Source organism: Saimiri boliviensis, chromosome 8 (assembly GCF_048565385.1).
Source record: "Saimiri boliviensis isolate mSaiBol1 chromosome 8, mSaiBol1.pri, whole genome shotgun sequence".
Classification (NCBI taxonomy): domain Eukaryota; kingdom Metazoa; phylum Chordata; class Mammalia; order Primates; family Cebidae; genus Saimiri; species Saimiri boliviensis.
Window position 1 is genome coordinate 84,603,190 of NC_133456.1, and position 24,903 is coordinate 84,628,092.

Sequence of the window (24,903 nt, forward strand, 5' to 3'; positions counted from 1 at the left end):
CTAAATTGGTTGTAGTAGTGAAAATCACTAAAAAATCATTTATGTTTGCAATAAAATATTTGTATTGTCAAACATGTAAGACCGTAGTTATAAAACTAACAAGTTAAAGTGTTTTGCAAGAGATTTCTCTTTTCTTGGGAATGCTAATCTAATTAAATTCCCTTCCCTAGCAGTTATTTATTCTGACTTATTTAAAACACCATTCCTCAGCCAGGTGCCATGGCTCATGCCTAAAATCCTAGTACTTGGGAGGCTGAGGTGGGTGGATCATTTGAGGTCAGGAGTTAGAAACCAACCTGGCCAACATGGTGAAATCCCACCTCTGCTAAAAATACAAAAATTAGCCGGGCGTGGTGGTGCACACCTGTAATCACAGCTACTTGGGAGGAGGCTGAGGCAGGAGAATTGCTTGAACCCAGGGGAGTAGCAGGGTGGCGGAGGTTGCAGTGAGCCATCATTGTGCCACTGCACTCCAGCCTGGGCAACAGAGTGAGACTCCCTGTTGATAAAACAAACACAACAAAAAACAAAAACACCATTGCCAGTCTATACTTTTTAGAATTATTAATATATTTATGTTAAAGCATATTATTTCCTATTCAGTCATTTGATATAAATTTAATTGGTTTTGTATTTTGTTTTAAATTTTAGAGTTAAGTTAGAATTAAATTATTTGTTAAAAGATATTTTCTGTGATTTTTTTTTTTTTTTTTTTTTTTTTGAGACGGAGTTTCGCTCTTGTTACCCAGGCTGGAGTGCAATGGCGTGATCTCGGCTCACCGCAACCTCCGCCTCCTGGGTTCAGGCAATTCTCCTGCCTCAGCCTCCTGAGTAGCTGGGATTATAGGCACACGCCACCATGCCCAGCTAATTTTTTGTATTTTTAGTAGAGACGGGGTTTCACCATGTTGACCAGGTTGGTCTCGATCTCTCGACCTCGTGATCCACCCGCCTCGGCCTCCCAAAGTGCTGGGATTACAGGCTTGAGCCACCGCACCCGGCCGTGAATTTTTATATTAAATAAAATATTTTTGTATTTGAAATATAATGCGCATCAGGCAAGAATAGGGCAAATTCTGCAGTTTGCTTTTTCAAAATGGTCTTTGTAATTTAAAGTTCACCCCTAGAGGGTGCTGTTGTATTGAACATTTAAATCTGATCTGCCGAACCATTTAAAAATTTTTAAAAGTGCATGATCAGTTGCTACTTAATAGAAGTTGAGTGTGTTTCGACTTTCAAATGGTAGTATTTTATGAATGATAAAATCTAAGACATAGCTTAATCATATTTGCTTTTGTGAAAAATTCCACAAAATATTGTCCTTTTAAAAAATCATCCGTGAGGTACCCCAAGTTGTATGAATAATCACTATTCTGTGATATATTTAGGAATTCTTTACTTGAAAGAAAGTAACATCAAAGGGAGTTTAATGGATATTTGGTTTATGTCACTGATTTTTTTTTTTCTTAATCAGCTACTCCCTGGTACTGTGTGTCACTGATCTTTAAGGCATTTGAAGTTTGTTTTGTTTTTGGTTTCTTCTTTAATTCAGCAGCTGAGTTGTTGACATACTGTGTACAAAGCAGTCTTTATAATATGGTGAGGGAGAGACATAGAAACTGTCTCATAGTCTGCCTTGTTTTAGAAAAAAGTATAGAAGAAATGTAAAATAATGCAGGATGAAGAGATTAATCCTAGCTAATGGTTCTTAGGAGGGATTTCAGATAGGCCTTTAAGGAATTTGCATTCTAAACAACATTTAAAAGAAAAGAAAGTTTGATCTCCTAAGTCTTCTTTTTTACCACTCAATGCTAGGTTTTAATTTTAAACCCTTTTCTTTTTTTCTTTTTTTTTTTTGAGTCAGAGTCTCACTCTATCACCCAGGTTGTCTATCACCCAGGTTGGAGTGCAGTGGGGCAATCTTGGCTCAATGCAACCTCCACCTCCCAGGTTCAAGCAATTCTCCTGCCTCAGCCTCCCAAGTAGCTGGTATTACAGGCGCCTACCACCACACCCAGCTAATTTTTTTGTATTTAGTAGAGACAGGGTTTCATTATGTTGGTCATACTGGTCTCGAACTCCTGACCTCAGGTGATCCACCCACCTCCATCTTCCAGAGTGCTGGGATTACAGGCAAACATCGTCATCATGTTACTGTTCTTACTGTACTGAGGAATATGCCGGTAAATTGCAGTGGACCTAGAGATCCTGTTAAATGTGACATTTTTGTACCTCCAACTTATTGTTTAACTGATGCTTTAGCTCAAGGAATAGTCAAACTTATTTTCTTCTTATTAGTAAGGTCTGTTTTGAATATTATTCACATCAGGTTAAAACGTTTTTTTTTGTTTGTTTTCTATGTGTAGTAAAAAGAGAAAAAAAAGCGCTTTAAAATGAACGCATTAGCTAAATATCCAGCTTACTTGAAACCCTGGGAGGAAGAGACCAATGGAATCTAGTGGGGAACCAAATAGTGCAGTGGGGTTACTCATAGTTTCTAGTGTGATATTTGGAGGTGTTGTGTCAGACTTAACATTAAAACTTTTCCCTCTGCAACTGCTCAAATGAAAGCATTTTATTTTAAATAAATGTCTGGGGAGTGATTTTGATCATTTGGCTTTTCTTTCCCCAAGTTGATGTTAAATAGAAGATTATTTGACTTTTATTACACAGCTAGCAGTTTTGGGGATCTGTCCTAACGTGTTAGTCAAACCTATAGCAAATTAAACAGCTCAACCTAGTAATTAGCCTGGGCTTTCTTTTATTGTCATGCTGCCATTATTCCACAAAGATGCTGAGGCACAACCATAATTAACATGTATAAAGCACGTATTGGGCCAGGCGTGGTGGAGGCTGAGGCAGGTGGATGGCTTGAGGTCAGGAGTTCAAGACCAGCCTGGGCAGCATAGCAAGACCCTGTCTCTACAAAAGTGATTTAAAAAAAAAAAGCTGCCGGGCGCGGTGGCTCATGCCTGTAATCCCTGCACTTTGGGAGGCCGAAGTGGGTGGATCACGAGGTCAAGAGATCGAGACCATCCTGGTCAACATGGTGAAACCCCGTCTCTACTAAAAATACAAAAAATTAGCTGGGCATGGTGGCACGTGCCTGTAATCCCAGCTACTCAGGAGGCTGAGGCAGGAGAATTACCTGAACCCAGGAGGCGGAGGTTGCGGTGAGCCGAGATCGCGCCATTGCACTCCAGCCTGGGTAGCAAGAGCGAAACTCCGTCTCAAAAAAAAAAAAAAAAAAAGGCTGACATGGTGGCATGCACTTGTGGTCCCACTGAGGTGGGTGGATCACTTGAACCTGGGAGGTTAAGGCTGCTGTGAGCTGTGTGTGATTGAGCCACTGCACTCTGGCCTGGGCAACAGAGGGAGACCCTGTTTCAAAAAACCAAACTGAACCAAACTAATTAGAGCACTTATTGTGTGCTGTGGGGGAGTTTTACACTAAGGACTGAGGCTCACTTTCCTTCCCTCCAGAAACTTATGTTCTAGTTTGGGGAATTGGTACTGATATATGACGTAATTAGAAAGCAGTAGAAGATAAAAAGCATGTGCACAAGTCTATAAGCTCTTCAAGCTTACAGCTCTCTCTGTCGACTTTGCTCTTTGAGACAGAGACCCCATCTTAAACATCTTGGAATCTTCCAAAGGTGTAAAGAAATGTTTGGATTCTTACTATTTCTAAGTTGTAAACCCAAATCAAAAGGAGATATCATGAGATATACATATTCATTGCCGATTTCTCACCAGGGAATATTGTTTCATTGTGTTGCTGTTTTTTAAAAATCAGGAACTTAACCTTATCCGCACCTTCATTATAGAAAGAATAAACTATTTGTAGACTAGTTAGAAATTCAGGAAAATGTATAAAATGCTCACCATTCAAAGATGGGGACTGTTAACATTTTTGTTTACTTTCAAGTCTTTTTAATGTATATTTTTTTCTTTCTATTACGTATGTACTCATAAATACATTCGCACAACTGGTGAATAATGTATTTGTTTTATACCCTATTTTTATTGTTTTCAGTTAACAACTGTAGTACTGTCATACAGTACATAGCATAGCATTTCCTCATGTCATTATAGATTATTAAAGGTTTTGTAATGGCTGCATATTATTCTGTCATCGATATGCCAGTTTTAATTCATCCTCTCATTTTTGGACTTTAGGTTTTTAAGTTTTCATTTTACACTTAGCAGTATGATAAGCATCTTTATGAAACTCTTCAACCAAATCTTATTATTTTCTTAAGACAGAGGTCTAGAAGTGGAGTCCAGTGCAAGGACAAAGGCATGCAAGTTTTTCATAAAACAGTCCAGTATGTGCCAACCTGCCTTACAGATAGGTGTTATCTGTTTAAATTGCATTAGCAGTGAGCAGAAATTCCAATGGCATCCTGTTTCACCAGGAGGAAGTAAGATTGAAAAAGGTCTTTGTTAAATTGATAGATAGAAAATCACTTATTTTCTTAAAATTTATATTTCTTTGATTATTAATAAGGTTGAATTGTTTTTCTTTTTTTCTTTTTCTTTTTTTTTTTTTTTGAGATGGAGTTTCGCTCTTGTTACCCAGGCTGGAGTGCAATGGCGCGATCTCGGCTCACCACAACCTCCGCCTCCAGGGTTCAGGCAATTCTCCTGCCTCAGCCTTCTGAGTAGCTGGGATTACAGGCACGCACAACCATGCCCAGCTAATGTTTTGTATTTTTAGTAGAGACGGGGTTTCACTATGTTGACCAGGATGGTCTCGATCTCTTGACCTCGTGATCCACCTGCCTCAGCCTCCCAAAGTGCTGGGATTACAGGCTTGAGCCACCGTGCCCGGCTTGAATTGTTTTTCAAAAATGTGTTGGCCATTTGTTTCTCATCCTCTTTACTCAAAAAATGTTTATTCAGATCAAGTGATTTTTCAATTTGTTTCTTTGTTCTTTCTAATTTTAAATGTTCTTTGTATACCCAGAACATTTATCCTTCACTATAATATGTGATATAAATATATTCTTCTGTTCATGTTTTGCCTCTGCTTGGTTTTGGTGTTTTCTGATGTATAAAAGTATAAAATCTGTATACTCAATCAAATTTTACATTTTCCTTGGTGGCTTCTGTCTTTGATTAAACATTTTATTTCTGGCTTAGCAAATGTTTTCTAATTCCAAATCAGATAGTCTGAACATATCCTTATAGTTTTGTAAGTTTTTACAGCAAAAAACCTTACTTTAAAGCATTTTAAAACGCTGGGATTTATTTTGGTTTACAGTATAAGGCAAAGTGCTATTTGGGTTCTTTTCCCAATAATATTTATTTTGTACCACTTCTTCCCCATTGGCCCGCATTTATGATTCTTACATACACAGTATGTGTTTGGTCCTGCCTGTTCTGTGCTCAGTAACACTCCAAAAAAATCTTCTTTGCTATATGTTTTAAATATTTGCTAGATTGAACTTACTCATTCTTAAAAAAAGAACTGGCTCTTCCATCTCATTTGTGTATGTGGATAAAATTTAGACCCATCTTTCCAATTCCCTACAAAACTACCCTTTGGTACTTTAATTATGAATATATTAGCCTATGAATGAATTTGAGAAGGATTCATATTTTCTAGTATTTGGGTTTTTTTTATGGATGAGTTGATTGTACACTGAAGTACAATTGGAATCTACATGGTGTTTCTTTTTTTTTGTTTTTTGTTTATTTTTGAGACGGAGTTTCGCTCTTGTTACCCAGGCTGGAGTGCAATGGCACGATCTCGGCTCACTGCAACCTCCGCCTCCTGGGTTCGGGCAATTCTCCTGCCTCAGCCTCCTGAGTAGCTGGGATTACAGGCACGCACAACCATGCCCAGCTAATTTTTGTATTTTTAGTAGAGACGGGGTTTCACCATGTTGACCAGGATGGTCTCGATCTCTTGACCTCGTGATCCACCCGCCTCGGCCTCCCAAAGTGCTGGGATTACAGGCTTGAGCCACCGCGCCCGGCCTTACATGGTGTTTCTTAAAGGCAAGGACGTGTGGTCTTCAAGAGATGTTGACAGCCACCTGATGACATTGAGTAAGATAAACCAGTGTGTGCTAGAAGTAGGGATGGGGAAATGAAGAATCTGCCTTTTAGATATTTTAATCTTATTGATTTTATTCAGCTGGTATTTATTGATGGCCTACCATGCACCAGGCTTCTGCCAGACTGACCTTGAAAAGGTGAAGAAGGCATAGTCCTTGCTCTGAAGGTCTAGACTTGGTTAGGAATGCAGCACATATGAGGTAAGGGTTGAACATCCTAATCCAAAAATCTGAAATGAAAAATGCCCAAAATCTGAACAGTTTTGAGCGCTGACACAACAGTCAAATGAAATGCTCATATTGGAGCATTTCAGATTTCAGACTTTCAGAGATGCTGAACTGGTAAGTATAATGCAAATATTTCAAATCCAAGAAGGTCCGAAATCTAAAACACCGCTGGTCCAAGTATTTTGGACAAGGACTGTTATCCTGTAAAAGGATAGCTTGGAGTAGGGTGTGAGGAGATGATAGGATGGGGTCCCAGGGAGGTTTCACAGGACGATAGGGACTTTCTGACAAGTCTCAAGAAAGAATGGATGTTTGCTGAGTAGACAGGCTGGAAAAGAAGAGATGTCCTGCAGACTGAGAAGCAAACTCATGTGATTTGTGGAGTAACTAACTGCAGGTCATCCAGTGTGCTTGAAATGTAAAGTGAACGTTGTCAGGAGCTGGGATGGAAAGGTCTAGAGCCCGTGCTGGAGGCGCTCCCAGGCTGCAGAGGCTGGCTATGGGAGCTGGCCCCTCTGGAGCACAAGCTTCTTTGTGAAACCAGGTTATGTTTCATTTTTCCTCCAGACTTTGTAAAATGTAATGCAACCCAATAACTAGAAATATGAAAGCTATAACTTTCAAATTTAATACTAAGATTTGAGAGACATAAAATTAGTCTGTCAAATTGCTATTAAAGTTTTAAATGTTCATTCTCAGTTTCTGTATCTAGCTTTTGGGCACTAGGAACATCTGGTGCTCGAATGCCTCTGGATGACACTTGGGTAGCACTATGCTAGGCTCCCAGATCAGCAGGAAAGACGTGGCTATTGGCTGGGAATGTTACAGCAGTTAAAGTAGACCTGTGGGACAATGTCCGCACAAGTGATTGCCACCTGGAGACTGAGAACTGCTATTGTAAGTGATGCTGAGTCATTAAAGGGAAGTTACTAAATATTTTTTTCATTTTCTACAATGGTGGTGTTTGAATCGTGCTTAAATCACTATTTTTTAAAAAAACTCTTCACCTCAAAATAAGTTAATTAAATGAAATGTCTTAAGGCAGGGTTTTTTTTTTTTTCCTTCCCAGATGAAAGCAATGGCTCTCAACCTTGACTGCATATTGGAATCACCTGGGACTTCAGAAGCTACTGCTGCTGGTTCCCACCCACTGAGATGAGTTTGGAATGCAACCTCAGCATTGAGGTTTTTTTTTTTTTTTTTAAGACGGAATCTCACTGTGTCCCTCTGTCGGTCAGGCTGTAGTGTAGTGGCTCGATCTCCGCTCACTGCAAACTCCGCCTCCTGGGTTCAAGAGATTCTCCTGCCTCAGCCTACCGAGTAGCTAGGACTACAGGCATGTATCACCATGCCTGGCTAATTTTTGTACGTTTAGTAAAGACGGGATTTTATCATGTTGGCCAGGCTGGTCCTGAATCCCTGACCTCAGGTGATCTGCCCACCTCAGCCTCCCAAAGTGCTGGGATTACAGGCATGAGCCACTGTGCCTCGCGCAGCATCAAGATTTTTAAAAGCTCCCCCGAGGTTCCAATGTGCAGCCACTTCTCTCCCAGGTGGGATATTCTAATGATGCGTAAAGTTTTCTGACTGAGAATTTATGTAAAAACGTAGCACAGTAATAGTATTCCAAAACTATCAGTTGAATTTAGATCTGATACCTGATACTGGATGTTACGAGTTTCCTTTCAACCCTCCCTACCAAATACCATTAAGTATTTCAATTACAGTTGATAGGCTACATATTTTTCACTATAGCTTATTATGTGTAATATAGCATCAAAAATATTTTTATAAATGAAAGCTTGTGAAGTCTTGATTCCTTTATTGCTTACTTCACCTAATTTCACCCCAGTGATTACTGTTGGAGCAATGACGACAACAGTATTTGAATTTCCAACTGAGATTTGATTAGGACCCCTGGCCATGAGTGTGCCTAATACACCCAATGCAACGATTGCTGGATTTTTAACATGCAATTCCTCCAAATGATTTATTCAAATATTATTTTAGAATATTTAAAAAATATTTTTAGAACATTCAAATGTTATTTAGAACTTTTTTTTTCCTATTTTGTTAACATGCCCTTCATGTGCTGAAAACTGAACATTCAGTGATTTATTCATTCAGTAAACAGTTTTTGGGCACGTAAACTTGGTTGTGCTAGGCTATGGGTATTCAAAGTTTAAGCCCTAAGTCCTTACAATAAGTAAATAGCACAGCTGCATGCCACTAGCTTCTTACACACAGGTGGGTGTCATACAAGCAAAATGAAAATTTTACCCCTTCCCTCTATAATCTCAGGTGCACTTTCCATTTTTGATATTACAGCCTTATTTGCTTAAACACCTTCCATCTCTTCTTCTCCCCTCCTTGTCTCTTTTGTTTTTGTTTTTTTTTTTTGAGACAAGTTTTACTGTTGCCCAGGCTGGAGTGCAGTGGCGCGATCTTGGCTTACTGCATCCTCCTCCTTCCAGGTTCAAGCAGTTCTCCCACCTTAGCCTCCTGAGTAGCTGGAACTACAGGTGTGCACTATCACGCCAGGCTAATTTTTGTATTTTTAGTAGAGATGGAATTTCGCCATGTTGGCCAGGCTGGTCTCAAACTCGACCTCAAGTGATCCTCCTGCCTCTGCTGGGATTACAGGTGTGAGCCACTGCACCCGGCCTCCTCCTTGGTTTTTAAGTTATAACATTAGATGGGGAAAAAAACACTCTAAAAGTAGTTGTCAACTAATTTGGGGGCTGTGGGCCAGTCATTTAATCCAGCTGAACCTCTTTTCTCTGCTGTGAATAGGTGATACCCTCCTTGCCCTGTCTATCTCAGTTGTTATGGGGACTATGAAAGAAGTTACATCTGACATTAACATCAAAAATTTATCCAGTGAAAGTGTAAGTGGACATTATAAAACAAACATTAAAAGAAACAAAGAAACTAGATATGTGTGACTAGCACTTTGGGTTTCCGAAGCTCCACCGTGAAGTTTCGGGAAAGTTGCATTCCATGGAAGTTTGCTTCCATGATGGATTTTTTTTTTTTTTTTTTTACTTTGTACTCAGCTCCTGAAAAAGAAACTTCCTGGGTTTTCTTTTTCCCTCCTACGGTTTTGCAGCGGCCAGGCTGCTTCCTGTCAAGAGCCAGTCTGCCAAGGCCTGGTCTCTAGAGTCTCTCCCCCTCCCCTTTCTCTTTCTTTCCAACACTTGCTGCATTGAGAGACCGATCCTGTGCCGCCCTCCCTGCCTCGGCCGCGCGGCGCAGTGAGCATGCTCGGCCTCCTGCGGGAAGAGGAAGCGGCCGCGTCGGAGTCATGCCAAGCATAGCCCGCATGTCAGCGCTGCCGGCTTGCAGCGGGCTGTGAGCGGGGCCGGCGCCGCTTTGTCCTAGGAAACGGGCTGCGCGTTTCTCTTTTTCACTTTTTCATTTCCAGGAAGGACTTGTAAGGACTTCTGAAACGCTTTTTTCATACTCGGTCGGTGATAAAAGTACATAACAGCGTCTACCAGTAAGCCCTTGAAGGGTTTCGTGTGAGTTCGATTTTTTTGTGTGCGCCTTTTTTTTTTTTTTTTTTTTTTAAACTTTTGCATACTTTGTTTTGATAGTCTGAGGCTGGGCCTCTGCCTTTGTGAAGTTGAAGAGCCAGGAGCTACTCAGCAGCAATTGATTTTTGAAACTTAACTCTTTTGGGGCGAAAGCAAAGAGCTGGTTTTCTTTGCTAGCCCAATAAATGCTATTTATGAAGATGGACCTGTTGAACTATCAGTACTTGGACAAGATGAACAACAATATCGGCATTCTGTGCTACGAAGGTAGATGTCCCGCTGTAGAATTACTGTCCTTTGCTGGTCTCGGCCACTCCTCCTCGGTGTGCTGGGTGCCTGCCTTCTGAGCGCCTGTTGCCCTTCTCGGGGCGGTAGGGCGCTGGAAAGGCCGGCGTTTCTTAGGTTCGGTTCAACGCCGGGTGTGTTCGGATCTCAGGCTGCGGGGGGGCGGTGGAGGGGGCTGGACGGGCCGGCGGTGCAGTAGAAACGTTCCAAGTTTGCTTTATGCTTGCAACGTACTCACGCCTTATTCTTTGTGATTTCCGCTAATACTGTCTTTAGGGGAAGGACTCGCAGGACGCCGTTAAAAGTTGAGGCTGCGTTTGGGGGAGGGGCTGGTAGGGATTGCACCGTCTACTGTACCCTGCCGTGGGCCAGAGCGCCCCGCGGCTCACGGAGGGGGAGCCAGAGTTACAGCGAGTCGCTGTACTCGCCAGCGAGTGTCCCACACCGCGGAGAATGTCCCTCTCCCGCGCAGGGCTGGAGGGCACCGAGTCACCGAACGCAGGCCGGCTCTTTGTCTCGCCGGCGCTTCCTGTGCAGCCCGGGGGGCGCTGACATTGGGTTGGGGGGGGTGTTCCTCGAGCTCTGCCTCCCTCTGGGAGCGGTTACACAACACCCCGATCCCCCAACCTGCCCCCAAAAGGGAGAGAAACACGCGCTGAATTCTCATTACCTCCCAATGCCCGCGAGGTGCTTCCCCCACGGCCTGTATTTCAGGCTGCCTCTGGTAGCAGCAAGAGAAAAATCTCTTTCTTAATCTGTTGGAACATCCTCTACGTGCGATTTGAAAAAGTGGCAATGGCCCGGGTCTGCCGCCGAGAGGCGTCTCCAGGGGAGTTCGGCCTGGCAGGAAGAGTATTTTTTGTTGTAACCACACACACATCCGGGACTCTCTCTCATTCAGCAGGAGCAGTTTCCATTTTTTCTCCAGTAGTAAACGGGACGTTTCTCTTGAAGAAGAAAACAGTTACAGAAACTTGGGAGGGTGATTGACTTCTATTTTTTAATCTAAAAACCTCAGGCCTGTTTCCTAATCAGTTGAAAACTTACCCTTTCCAGAGTGTTTTTCCCCTTCAAAGAAAAAAAAAAAAAAGAAGCCTCATTCACGTTGTTTGTTTTAAAAAACTCTGTGGATAAGGATCTCATATTTAACGTTTTTTAAAAAGGGTACTTGTTTACTCCTAGCTCTTGTTATGAGAGTTTTGGTGAATTGCTTCCTTTGCATCTGATGTGTTAAGTAACATCTTGCTTCTGAACTCACTTTAAAAAGGGAGACGACTTTAGAAAGCCATCAGCAGCCATTACTGTGCTTGTTTCCTGTGAAATTCACGTATTGCAGTCAGGGTTTTGTTTTTGTTGTTGTTTTTAACCATCTCCCCTTCCCCCAACAAGAAAGAAAAACTTTTTAGGCAATTTCTGATGTCTTGTCCTTGCCTACAAGTAATATGATATTTTAAAAACAAAACATAATGCCTGAGAGAAATATAAGATTGTTAGGAAATTGATACCAGATAGCAGATTAATTTTTCCTGTCTCTGATTGGTGAGGACCAGCTTATGGACAGCGAGTCGAGGTCGAGCTGTTGTATAGCATGCAACACACAGGAGAGTTGAGGACTTCTCTTTGCTCTTTTCTTGTCTTGTCTTCTCTTCTTTTCTCTTCTTTCTCTTCTCCCTCAGTATTTGGGAGGAAGAAACTTTAATTTTGAAAGTTGAGTAGCTATATGGGATAATGGGCTAAAGTTTGTTTGGTTTAAACATCTGCTCCTATTTTCCTTATTATGAAAGTTAACATTATTTTAACACCAGAATAAATACACAGGAAATGAAGGAAAGCACAGCAAAATTTGAGTGGTGTTTATAGTGAGTTGTTGATGTCCTAGTGGTTTTCTCAGTGTAAACACTGCACACATCTGGTCTGAACTCCAGAGGGTGTTTTGAAGATGGGCATAAATCATACACGGGATTTTTTTGTAAGAAAAGTTGGAAAGGTTATGGTTCTTTTAAATCCAACATTTGGACTTGGGGAATATTCATTTTAAACATACCAGCTCCCCAGCATTCCAGGGAAGTTGTTTGGAAAATGGAATGTACTCTTGGTAGGCAACATTTGATTTCATTTAGGGCACAGTCAAGTTTCATGCCCCTTAAAATAAGGGACAAATTAATTTCTTGACATTTTAGTTTTAAAAATTAAGATGCAGATGGTTAATTATTCTTACTAGCTAAATTATACCATGTTCTTTAGTGGTATTAGACATAGCTCTACTCCGCAAAATAAACCATGTGTCTGTACCATCTTCCTTAAACCTCTCTCATGACTTAATACACAAATAGAACTTTTTAGCCGTTCACCTTGTAGCGTATAAGGTCTTCCTGACTGACTGACTCCATATTGCTTAGATGTGGACTCCCTCCTTGATAACTGCTTCCTGGCTCCTGTTCTCCACTACAGTTGTCTGCAATAATAATTGAAAAGAGAATAAAGGGAAAAAGTTAACCACAATTTAGCAGGTTTGGGGTGGGAGAAGAAGTGAGGCAGAGGGCTGGAAGAATTGAAGTCTGTTTAACTTCTGGACGCTAACTAATTACCTTCACTAATGATGAGCAGATTAGCAGAACTGTACGTGGCTAATGTGTCTGCTCAGAACCTCATGGCTTATTACTACCATACTAAGCAGTTAACTGCTTCATCCTTCCTCACCCCACTGAATGCTCAAATGATAAGCCACTTGAAGCCCAGTTTTGCCTCTGTCTCCATGAAAAGATCATAGGCCAACCCCAGCCCTCGTTTTTTCTTTCTGAACACCTGAGAATGCCTTGCTAGACTGGTGAAAGCCTCATGAAGGCAAGGCATTCTGTCTTGGTGATTGCTGCGTCCCTGAATCCTAGCACAGGGCCCAAGTGGGCTCTCAGGAAGTGGTTTAGAATGCAGGCTGACTCAAAAAAATCAGTGCAGTCTCTCCAGTGGCAGCTGTAGTTGCTGCTGTATAATTTAACACTTGATTATATACTGCCTTGTATTCTCTAATTAATTATTGCAGAGCTATCCAGGGCCTCAGACATCATCTAATACCTTTGTCTTGTTTTCACCAAGGAAACTGAGGCATAGAGAGGTAAACTCTGTTTTTCAGAAAGTGTATTTATTTAGAAAGTTTGTGGCAGGATTGAATTAAGTTTTGACTCTGCTGTGAATCTCCTATGCTGTACTGCTTCTCCAGAATTATTTCATGTCCTTTTTTTTTTTTTTTGTGAGATGGTGTCTTGCTCTGTTGCCCAGGCTGGAGTGCAGTGGCACCATCTCCACTCACTGCAGCCTCCACCTCCCGGGTTCAAGTGATTCTCTTGCCTCAGCCTCCTTAGTAGCTGGGATCACAGGTGCCCGCGCCACCATGACCAGCTGATTTTTGTATTTTTGGTAGAGTTGGAGTTTCACCATGTTGGCCAGGCTAGTCTTGAACTCCTGACCTCAGGTAATCCGCCTGCCTCGACCTCCCAAAGTGCTGGGATTACAGGCGTCAGCCACCATGCCTAGCTTATTTCATGTTTTATCTCCCTGTTAGTTCCATGATGTTAGGGTCATGCCCTGTCCTGGGAGCCCTCATGGCCTAGCACTGGGATAACTCCCTGGATTACAGTTCACAGTTGAGCCTCTCCCACTTCTTGCTCCGAAGCCAGTTGCTGCCAAGTTCCGAGGCAGTTGTGATGTTGAGGAAAGGGTAGGTGAGACACCTCTGGGTGACCAGCCTCGCTGAAAGGTGTGCTCTGTGCTGCTCTGGCACTGGGCTTTTCTTTTGTCGGCCTGTGCAGAGGAGGAGGCCTGTGTGGATGCCAGCTCCAGAGCCAGTCAGCAGGGAGCAGGGGACAGGGACAGGTTAGATTAAGGGCTTTCCTCAAGATGGCTGCCGCCGCACTGACATCATCCCTGGGGCTGAGACATGGGCCTGCCAAACGTGCCCTGGCTGGCTACAGCTTTACGCTGCTGGTAGCGATACTTTAATTATGGGTTAAGAGCCATTAGTGTGTAATTTGGTGGAAGAATTCTCTCCTTTTAATTTAATAGGGTGATTTATATTGGGAGAAAGTAGGAATGCATTGCATATTGTGATTCTCTCAGAGCTTAAGAGCGGAGTATTCCGAGTTCAAGTTTTAGAACTGTTCATTGTTTTAGACACAGTTATGCCTTGTTTCGTCACAGGCTACTTTTAATTTTCTGGAATGGAAGGGAAGACACACACTGGAGAGCTGCTGAATTCAGTGAGACCCTGTGATCTTTTGTTTTCCGCCAGTCTAACCACCACCGGTTGAGTGGAGTCCTGGCTTCATTGTTCTTTGTCTAATGAGCTCAGAGGCAGCAGGAAACTTAGGAGGCTTGGGTAGGTGAAAAGGCCACAGCGCAGGGCCATTCTGTAGCTTCCCCTGGTCCCCAGCCCTGCATATCAAGTGACGAGCTCTTGATCTGGGATGTATTCCGAGGTAGAACATCTGTAACTGTTTTGCTGTCGAAAGTCATTGTACTTTAGCTTTTTACTTGCAGGAAAGGGTAGGGAGTGGGGGCGGGTGGGGTTTAGGGAGGAAGGGGGGAGAGAGAGAAAGAAACTAGGAGGAGCTTGGTTGGTAAAACATGCCCAGGTGTGCGAGAGAGCTGGCTTGGCCCATGTCTTTCTCCTAATTACAGTTTGTGAAGAAAGGTGTGATTATACCCTCCTTCCTTCCAGCTCCCACCCTTGTTTCTCAACCCCTTTCTCGAAAGATCATTGTATTTGGCTGTTTATGTCTTGGAGTCTACACTTGGCTCCTTCTGGAGGCCAGGTTTGTTCCCCCCGCTTCCCTGTTGTCTGCGTGGCCTTGTATTCCTAGGGTGCCTGGATGTGTTGCTGTGAAGGTTTTTTTAAAACATGCGGTAAAGATAGAAAGCAGTCCTCCTTGGCACATGAGGCGATTCCAAACTTCTCAATATAGTTCAGTTATGCCTGTGAGGATGTTGCAGAAAACTGGATTTTTTCAAGAAGAAATTAGATCCAGATTTAGCACTTAGGCATGTACACAAATATATAAAAACAGACCAGGGAATATTTCTGGCAATCTTTGTCATCTCAAAGTATCTGACGTTTATTCAGTGGCGGTTTCTCTTTGGTGGTATTTATTATTGCACAGCTAAGCTCATAGCAACCATTGTTTCAGCCTTGCTCTGCAACACGTTTGTGGTCCCAAACACGTTCCTCTCCATCTTTTATTTTTTAATGAACTCATGGGTTATTTCTCAACCCACGACCGTACAACGAAATCCTAACCATGGCTGCTAATTTCTGAAAGAAGGGCCTGAAAATGATTTTGCTTTCTTCTTTTAGTCTTTCTTTTTTCTTTCTGAATGTTACATGTTCTGTAAGTTCAAAGGAATTGTCACTTCATTTTGCTGTCTTCCCTTTTCTGCATTGTTCTCATATTTTTTAAATTCTGTAGATTGTTTAATTTCAAGGTATTATGTGTAGAATATGTTTTAATCCTATCAGTGTGAATAATGACTAGTTGAATGTTTAGTTACTCTAAATAAAATAGAAAATCTATTCTTAAAAGTCCTCTTTAATGTGTTGCTATGCATAGGATTGTTCTAAACTCTGAACATTTCACTCTTTTGTTTGAAAAGAAGACAAACAAATATATTTAGTGAGTGATTAGACAAAACTCAATGCTAGTATCGTGTTGTTACCCCAAATCCATTCTGTTACGGAATGCTTACACTCTACTAGGGAGTGTTTTAGGGATCTCTCTCTCTCAGCATGTTTTATAATAAAATATACATACAGAAAAGTGCATAAAAATGTGTATTCTGTGGTTAGAGAAATGAACATCCCTGTGACTATGGCCAGGTCAAGAAATAGTAAATTGCCCTTCCAAGTATTATCTTTTGAGCCGATCCCTCCCAGCCCCAAGAGATCACCACAATTATAACTTGCTTTTCTTTATACCTTTACTACCATGTGTGTAATTCTAAACAAATTCTAACTTGGTTTTGTCTTTTTTTTTAAATCCTGTATAATTGGATGCCTGTATGCCTTCTTTTGTATCTGTTTTTTGTGAGATCTTTTAAAGTAGTGCACACATCCTGAGAAGTTTTTTTGTTTGAACCTGGAATCTCTCGAGTGTGAGGACTCCTGTCTGTGGAATATACAGATATCTCAGCTTCCCTTCTCATTCGTCTGCAGCTTCACTGTTTATTAAACAGAATTGGTGATACTTTGGGAAGAACTTTTTTTTTTCATTTAGTATTTTGTTCACATTCTTCACCACCTGTTGAAGCCCTCCAACATCCATGCTGTAATGGAAAAATAGGAGTTAGAAAATTCTGCACAATTGTGGAGAATGCAACGTGGGGGACACTACTGGAGATACATAGCTTACTTAGGGTCTGAATAGCGACTTTCTGCATTAATAAGCAATTTGCTTAAAGGCTGAGACGTGTTACAAGTCAACTTTGTTGCTGTGCCAGGTTTCTTTGGATGTTAATCCAGGGACTTTTGGATACATAGAAAAAGCTTAAATTGCTCCAGTATCCAAACAATACTCTATATTGTATAGAGAGGACTGTTAGAGAGCAGTACATTTCTAAAACAATACTCTGCTTTATGAACCATCTAAAATTATGAATGAAAAAGAATTACTCATGTATTGCTCTTGATTTTTATTTTATATCTGTTTTGCATGAAAATAGTTGCCTGTTAATTCTTCTTGGCTAATGATTTGATTTTAATAGAGCGAATTCCAGACTCTAATGGTTTGATGCAGATGTGTGCTGCCAAGCAATTTAGCAGAGTTGTTTACACTACCCATAATCCAGCTGGAAGACTCTATACTTCTTGCCTGATAACAGTTAAGGGAGTGATGAGTGCAAATTTCTGGGCACTTTCCCCTTTGAAAATAAATGCATCTTCCATTATGTGGCAGTACTATTAAAGTGACAAGAGATTAATTTAAAATTTTATTTTAATGTCAGCAGGTTTTTTTTTTTTTTTTTTTTTTTTTTTTTTTTTTACCCATTTTCTTCCATTCTTACTATGCATGTCCTTTTAAACTGTTGTTTGTCTGATGAGCCACTGATAAATTATTGGCTGACCTCACAGAGAACCTTTGTTTTATTTTCCTGCTGAAAAGTTAATGACCTCTTTGCTAATGCTTAAAATCACCCATGAGAATGATCTGGTTTGCTTTTTAAGGACCATGTAATAGCAGCTGTGCCAGGCTTTAAGTTCTGAGTAGTGGGTAAAGGGAATGGAAAATAGCTGTCATTCTCAACATAAACCCTATGTGCAGTATTCTAGCACAACTCTGTTGAATTCAAAATTTGAAGCAGTTACCGCCAGTTTCTGGAGACCAAGCACGGAGGCTTTTTTCTATTAGAGGCTTCATGCCAGTAAAAGAGGGCTGATACTGGTAGGGGGGCACGGTTATAAAGTTCCATAACTCACAGTGAACATCAAGCATTGCCCTTGGTGTTTGATACAATACATGCAGTGTTTGGTTCTGTATTTTGTCCCATAAAGAGAGAGTGAGTGGGAGACGACCTTCTTGTAGAGGTGGAAGAATCCTTATATCTCCTTTAAGGAGAAAATAAAAGAGCCACGTGTTGCTTCCCTGCCTGCAAGCTCTTCTGAGTTCATCGCCATTCCTGTTTGCTTCCTTCAGGGGCAGTGAAGGCAGATTCTTCTGTTGGCGCTCCCAGATCGCTTTCTTTTATGATTTCCTCCTCCTCCTCTCCTGCTTCTTTGTCTTCGTCATGTGCTCCTATACAAGTCTCTTTCAATTTTAAAACAAAAATAAACCCTTTTCTTAATCTCATTTTCGTTCCAGCCATTAGACTATCTTGTCCTTGCCATCCGCATTATTGGAAGAAGGCCAGCTTACCTCTACTCCCTTTCAGCCCTTTCTCTCTCTCTCTTTTTTTTTTTTTTTTTTTTTTTTGACGGAGTTTTGCTCTTGTTACCCAGGCTGGAGTGCAATGGCGCGAACTCGGCTCACCGCAACCTCCGCCTCCCGGGTTCAGGCAATTCTCCTGCCTCAGCCTCCTGAGTAGCTGGGATTACAGGCACGTGCCACCATGCCCAGCTGATTTTTTGTATTTTTAGTAGAGGCGGGGTTTCACCATGTTGACCAGGATGGTCTCGATCTCTTGACCTCGTGATCCACCCACCTCGGCCTCCCAAAGTGCTGGGATTACAGGCTTGAGCCACTGCGTCCGGCCTCAGCCCTTTCTCTCTTAATCTGCTGTCATCTGATTTCTGCTCCCACAACTCTGTTGAATTTGTTCTGGAGACTGTCACTAAATGATATCCTAATGACGAGTTCAGTATTTTTTAGTCGTTACCTTAATCTCTTTATGCCATGTGGTACTGACTTTTTCCAAATTCTTAAAATTTTTGCCTCCCTTGGCTCAAATCCTGAGTCCCAGCCAGAGCTGGTTGCTCATGCCTATAATCCCAGCACTTTGGGAGACCGAGAGAGGCAGATCACTGAGACATGGTGAAACCCCGCCTCTGCTAAAAATATAAAAATTAACCGGGTGTGCTGATGCTTGCCTGTAATCCCAGCTAGTCTCAGGAGGCTGAGGCAGGAGAATCACTTGAACCCAGGAGGCGGAGGTTGTAGTTAGCCAAGATCATCCCACCACACTCTAGCCTGGGCAACAGAGTGAGACTCGATTTCGAACAACAAAAACGGTTGAGTTCCCATTCCGCCAGGAGTAAGATGTGCTGATGCACATATGGTGAGCAACACCAATCAACACGGGCTTGATGGAGCTCCTGCGGGTGAGGAGGGTGGCATAAAAGGGTGACACAGGCTGATGAGCACTAAAAGCAAACTTTGGTCGCAGTTTGAGAGTGGACTGGAAGGGAATAAGAGATGAAATAGAAATAGGCGAGGATGTGAACCTGTTGCACTGGCTTAGGCAAAAGATAGGGGTAAACCAAATTCTGGTGGTGGCCACACAGGAGAGAGCAGTGGATAGATGTATGAGATCTTTAGGGAGGAGCCTGGCCGGGCTTGGTGGTGGATTGAACAGTGGATGAAGGAGAGGACATAGGAGACGCTGAGGGTGCCTCCCAGATTTCCAGCTCATACAAGCGGATGGGTGGTGCTGCCATCTGCAGAGACAGGAAACACAGGAAGAGGACTAGGTTCTGGGGTGAGGTCATAGGCTTAGCTTCAGCTGCATTGAGTTTGAAGGATCTTTGAGATTTCGTCGAAGAGATAAATAATAGAAAGTTGGATATGTGGTTCCAGCGCTCAGGAGAGGCTGCTGCTGGAGATGCTAATTCAGATAGAGAATTCTCAAAGCTTTGAGTGAGCATGGTCACCTAGGGACAAAGGATAGAATAGGTTGAAGAGGTCCTAGGAACTCCTCTCTTACTAGGTCTCCATTAATTTTCCTCTTAATTGCTAAAATGATCTCTAAACTGCTTCTTGCCTCTAATCTCAGCCCCTTCTAGGTTTATATCCATAGAATTACTAGGGTATCATTCGGGCTTAACTCTTCAGCCTTACTTTCCCTGCTCCCTCACACCCTACAGTCTGCATATGTGAAACTGCTTCCTGTGAATAAGCCCTTTTGCGTCTATCTGAAATCTCCCTGCTCCTTTCTCGTGGCTCCTAGTAGCCTTAAGAGCAGGGGCTTCTGGAAAGTGGCCCTCCTCTCCTCTGCCTTCTTGGAGAGATTAGGTATTTGTATTTTCATGGCATGCTGTGTGTACTTCCGCTGTGGAATTTACCTTGCTGTGTTACCGCTGCCTCTGTCTGCCTTCCTCTAATTTCTGGGAGGGCTAAGATTTTGTCTTGTAACTCTTTGTCCTTCACACCAGGCAAGTGTTGTCTCCTCATGAATGGATCCACTCCAGTGTCTTTTTCACTAAAAATAAAAATTGAAATTGTGTGACTAGCCCAGGGATACTCAGCTAGTTGGTGATACAAGTGAGCTTCTTAATTCTTAGAATACTGTTCTTAGAGGCAGGGAAGATAGCTGAGAAAAGGAGGAATATTAATAAGGGAAGAGAGAAAGAAAAACTCTAGGACTTAGCGTCTAAGGAAGCTAATGTAGGAAAACATTTGAAGTTGGCTGCTTAATTACAGATAGCTTTCCTTGTTCATCTTCCTTTCTAGTTACTTGACTTTGGACAGTCTACTAAATGAACTGATCACTGATGGGAAAGTATTTAATACCCATTATGTGCCAGGAAATGTTTTATGTACTGGGAATATGGCTACTAGCAAAACAGACAGCAAGAGCCTTGACTTTATAGAGTGTATGTTCTAACAGGGGAGACAGATGAGCAACAGGTAAATAAAGAAGATAATTAGAGGTTATGCAAAGTCTTAATGCCAGGTTGATGTCTGTTAGCTGATTTACTGTTTAGAGTGACTATATCCAAACTGCTTTTATTTTGAAACTTAAGAATATAAATTTGAGTGGATGATTTATTTTCCCCATGGTCTTCTGAAGGATTTTAAAGTACATTAAGGAAACCTGTAGAAAATTTCCTTGGAATCTTAGGAGTGTGGGATTTTTTTCCTTGGTCTGTTAACTGTGGCCATAGAGTCGGATTGCCTCACTCTGTTGTATCTGTCACTGTACTGGGAACTAGCATTTATTGAAATATTAACTTTTTTTTTTTAAAGAAGGATTGAATGGTTCGTCTTGGATCCTAATAGGAATGAAATATATGTAGAATTTTTAAATTCAGTAAATTTTATTTTTATTTATTTGTTTTTTGAGACGGAGTCTTGCTCTGTCACCCAGGCTGGGGTGCAGTGGCGCGATCTCAGCTCACTGCAGCCTCTGCCTCCTGGGTTCAACTGATTTTCTTGCCTCAGCTTCCCAAGTAGCTGGGACTACAGGCATGTGCCACCACACCAGGCTAATTTTTGTGTTTTTATTAGAGATGGGGTTTCACTGTGTTGGCTGGGCTGGTCTTGAATTCCTGACCTTAGGTAATCACCTGCCTCGGCCTCTGAAAGTGCTGAGATTGCAGGTGTGAGCCACCACACCTGACCAAATTCAGTGAATTTTAAAAGGCTTAGGAAATTGACAGATTAGTTTTATGTTCTGAAATGCTCTGGTCAGATCTGATGCTGCCCTGAATAGGACATACACTACCACTCTCCATGGGGAGTTTCTGATTATGAGCTCTGACCTCTTGATAGTGTTGTACTTAGTGAGGACTGGATAAATGCAAATCTGGGGCTTAATTGGGATAATGGACTGGGGTTTTCCACCTGTTCTGTTTTCTTTCTTCCTTTATTTTTATTGAGGCATAGTTAATTGTGATAAAGTCAAGGTTACAGCTTCCTGAAATCCCCCCCCCCTTTTGTCAAACATAAAATTAGATCAAGTTAGAATTTTAATTGTTTCTCATACTTACAAAAGGAGAGTTCATGGACTGAGAGACCTCAAACCCAAAAATGTCACAGTCTCACTTTTATAGCAGTTACAGTGCAGTTTAGAGCATAAAGGAGGAATGATTGGACCTTTTTCATGAGTGGCTGTTATGTATATATCTTTAAGGCAGACAGTTGTTTAAGCCGATTTGTTGTTAGCTGATTGGTTTGATCCTTACCAAACCTTGGTTTTTTTTGTTATCTGCTGATAAGGACAAAAACTCACATTTGGGTTTCCTTTGGGTTTAGTGTTTGGGGAAATCAGGATGACTTAAGTTTTGGTTAAAAAGTGGTTGGCCTTGGGTTGTCAAAACTGTGGTCTCTGTTATTCTGTATTTATTGCTAACAGTCTTTTTGATTTGGACTGACCACCCAGGTCTAGAGAGAGAACATTCTCATCACCCCTGAGCGTCCTCAAGCCTTCTTACCAGTCAGTACACACATCCCCCAAAGAGAACCACTGTTTTGACTTCTGTAGTCATAGATTAGATTGGCCTGCTCTTGAACTTCATATAAAGTAATTTGGATCCAACTTGTTGTGCTTATCTCTTCTAAGATTGATGGATGTTTGTTTCTCGTTTTCAACTATAATGAATAAAGTTGCTTTGAACTTTTTTTATTGTGGTAAAATATATATAACATAAAACGTATTATTTTAACCATTTTTAGATATATGCCTTGTACAATCTGAATATTTTAATGCAAATTTTTTGTGGACATATGTGATCATTTAGTGGAATTGCTGGATTATTGGGTATGTTTGACTTTTCAAGAAACGGCACAACTGTTTTCCAAAGTGGTTATAACATCTTACTGTTCCACCAGCAGTGTATAAGCGTTTCAGGAACTCTACATCTTTATTTTTTAAAAATATTTTATTTTTGAAATGGAGTTTCACTCTTGTTGCCCAGGCTGGCGTGCAAGGGGCATGATCTTGGCTGACTGCAACCTCCGCCTCCTGGGCTCAAGCGATTCTCCTTCCTCAGCCTCCAGAGTAGCTGGGATTACAGGCGCCCTGCACCTCACCTGGCTACTTTTTTGTATTTTTAGTAGAGCCGGGGTTGGATGTTGGTCCATGTTGGACAGGCTTGTCTTGAACTCCTGACCTCAGGTGATCCACCCGCCTTGGCCTCCCAAAGTGCTGGGATTACAGGTGTGAGCCACCGTGCCTGTCCAGGAATCTACATCGTTACCAATAATTGATATTGGCAGCTTTTAAAATTTCAGTTCTGCTGGGGATTTATGGACAATATTAAGGTGTTGCTCATTGTTAACTTGTAATTCATTACTTATTGGAATGCCTTCTATGACACTGTTGATTGGTACTATGTGGGGAAAAAAAGATATATTCCGTACTTTTGGTAAGTTTATTGTCTAAATTAGAGGCTGGAATGTGTATATTTCTTGCCTAATTTCATGGCAGAGGTAGTGATTTTGGTATTGTCAGGGGAGGGGTTGTTTTTCCAAGTGGGTAAATCTAAGCCATGGAAACCAGCAGGCAGCCAGATTGAGGGACGTGAAAAAACACCAACGTGGCAGAGAAGACTCTTTTTTGAGAACACTTTCCTTTAGCTTGGTGTTGCTTTGCTTTATTTCTTATTTGGAAGTGATTCATCCAACCACTGGCCTATTAAAATAAAGCTCAGGGATTAAGCTCTCTTAGCTCCAATTTGATTTATCTTCTGGTTTGCCCACCATTCCCTCTTAAGATTCTTTTAGTTTTTCTCCCATTTGGAATGCCCTTTCTACTCCTTTCCAACTATGTGGATTTTTTTTTTTTTTTTTTGAGATGGGTCTTGCGCTGTTGCGCAGGCTGGAGTGAAGTGGCGCCATCTCAGCTCCCTGCAACCTCCGCCTCCCGGGTTCAAGTGATTCTCCTCTCTCAACCTCGCGGGTAGGTGGGATTACAACTCTATAGGTGGTACAGGCATGCACCACCACACCTGGCTAATTTTTTGTATTTTCAGTAGAGAAGGGGTTTCACTATGTTGGCCAGGCTGGTCTTGAACTCCTGACCTCAGGTGATCCAGCTGCCTCTGCCTCCCAAAGTTCTTGGATTATAGGTGTGACCCACCATGCTTGGCCCAGCTATGTGGATTCTACATATCTTTCAAGGTGTGGCCCAGCCTTGTTTTATGAAACTTGACCTGGAAGATTTTATAGGCAGGAATTGGAACTTAACCTTGTTTTCTTTAATCTACACGTTTTGGGAAGACTGTCTCTTATTGTCTGCTTTTCTTTCTTTTTGAATACCAATAAAATACAGAGAATTGTACAATCTTTTAAAAACACAGACATATATAAATAATAGAAAAAGATTGGCCACACCCCAGAAACAACCATATTGCACTATTGATTTCAGTCTTTTCTTCTTGAGTATATATAATTTAACACAACCAAAATCATAGTGTGTTTAAAATTTTATATTCTGAATTTTCTTTCATTCAGTATTGTGAAAATTGGCTTTGGCTTTGAAAGTCTACAAAAATTATTAATGTCTGCTTATTATTCCTATAGTTATGGCATTATTTATCCAAACACCTCTCTGTAGTTAGTCACTGGGATATTTCTCATATTTGAAAGGTCTTAATAGATTATGGAAGTGCCTATTCTACTGCATGCTAATCAGAAATCTTTGGCAATTGTTTGGTCTAAAGTAGTATCTCATATTTAAAGTTATTAGCAGTGAGAGTGATTAATTTTTAATGCGTATTAACTTTTCATATTTGGGAAAACATTTAAACTTTTTTGATTATTTTTTAGTCAACACATTGTATTTCTAGGGTACAATTTGATATTTTAATACATATTTATGTTATATAATGATCCAGTCAGGGTAGTTCCTATATTCATTACCCCATCTTTTATTTGTGGGGAGGACCTTCAAAAGCCTCTCATGTAGCAATTTTAGAATATAAAATATTTTACTATTAACCATAGTAATCCTTTTAGGAACTGGAACTGCAGAATTTATTCCTCCTAGCTAAAGTAACTTTTGTATTTTAACCTTTTAAAATGTCAGTGGCTAGCAAGATGCTTTGTCCTCTTTCAATATGTGATATGTTTATGTCATCCTCTTTGGAATTTCTTTGAGTTTATAGTCTGTAATTACCTTTGGCAGTTATATCACCTTGTATTTCATTGTCTTTAATGTAAATAAAATGGGACTGATGAACAGCAAACAAATGTAACAACTTACATATCTAAATGAGTAAAGAGTTTAAGCCCGTCTTCAAAATAGTTACCTTGGAAAATTACCCATTTAACTTAACACTGAGATGATCTTATTCTCAGAGCATTGATGGTTTTCTTTTTTTTGTTTGTTTGTTTGAGACAAAGTTTCACTCTTGTCACCCAGGCTGGAGT

At 41.2% G+C, this 24,903-nt stretch overlaps 1 protein-coding gene across 3 annotated transcripts in view; it reads left to right on the forward strand.

Annotated features, from left to right (window-relative positions):
* Positions 1 to 24,903, forward strand: part of VGLL4 (vestigial like family member 4) — a 166,237-nt gene that overhangs the window by 68,052 nt on the left and 73,282 nt on the right. The window contains exon 1 of one of the 3 annotated variants that reach the window (XM_010337762.3): positions 9,558 to 10,096. The exons of the other annotated variants lie outside the window; for them this stretch is intronic. Coding sequence (XP_010336064.1) covers positions 10,015 to 10,096 — 82 coding nt within the window. The 5' untranslated portion in view covers positions 9,558 to 10,014. Of the gene's footprint in view, positions 1 to 9,557; positions 10,097 to 24,903 lie in introns of those variants that run through there. 3 annotated transcript variants of the gene reach the window in all.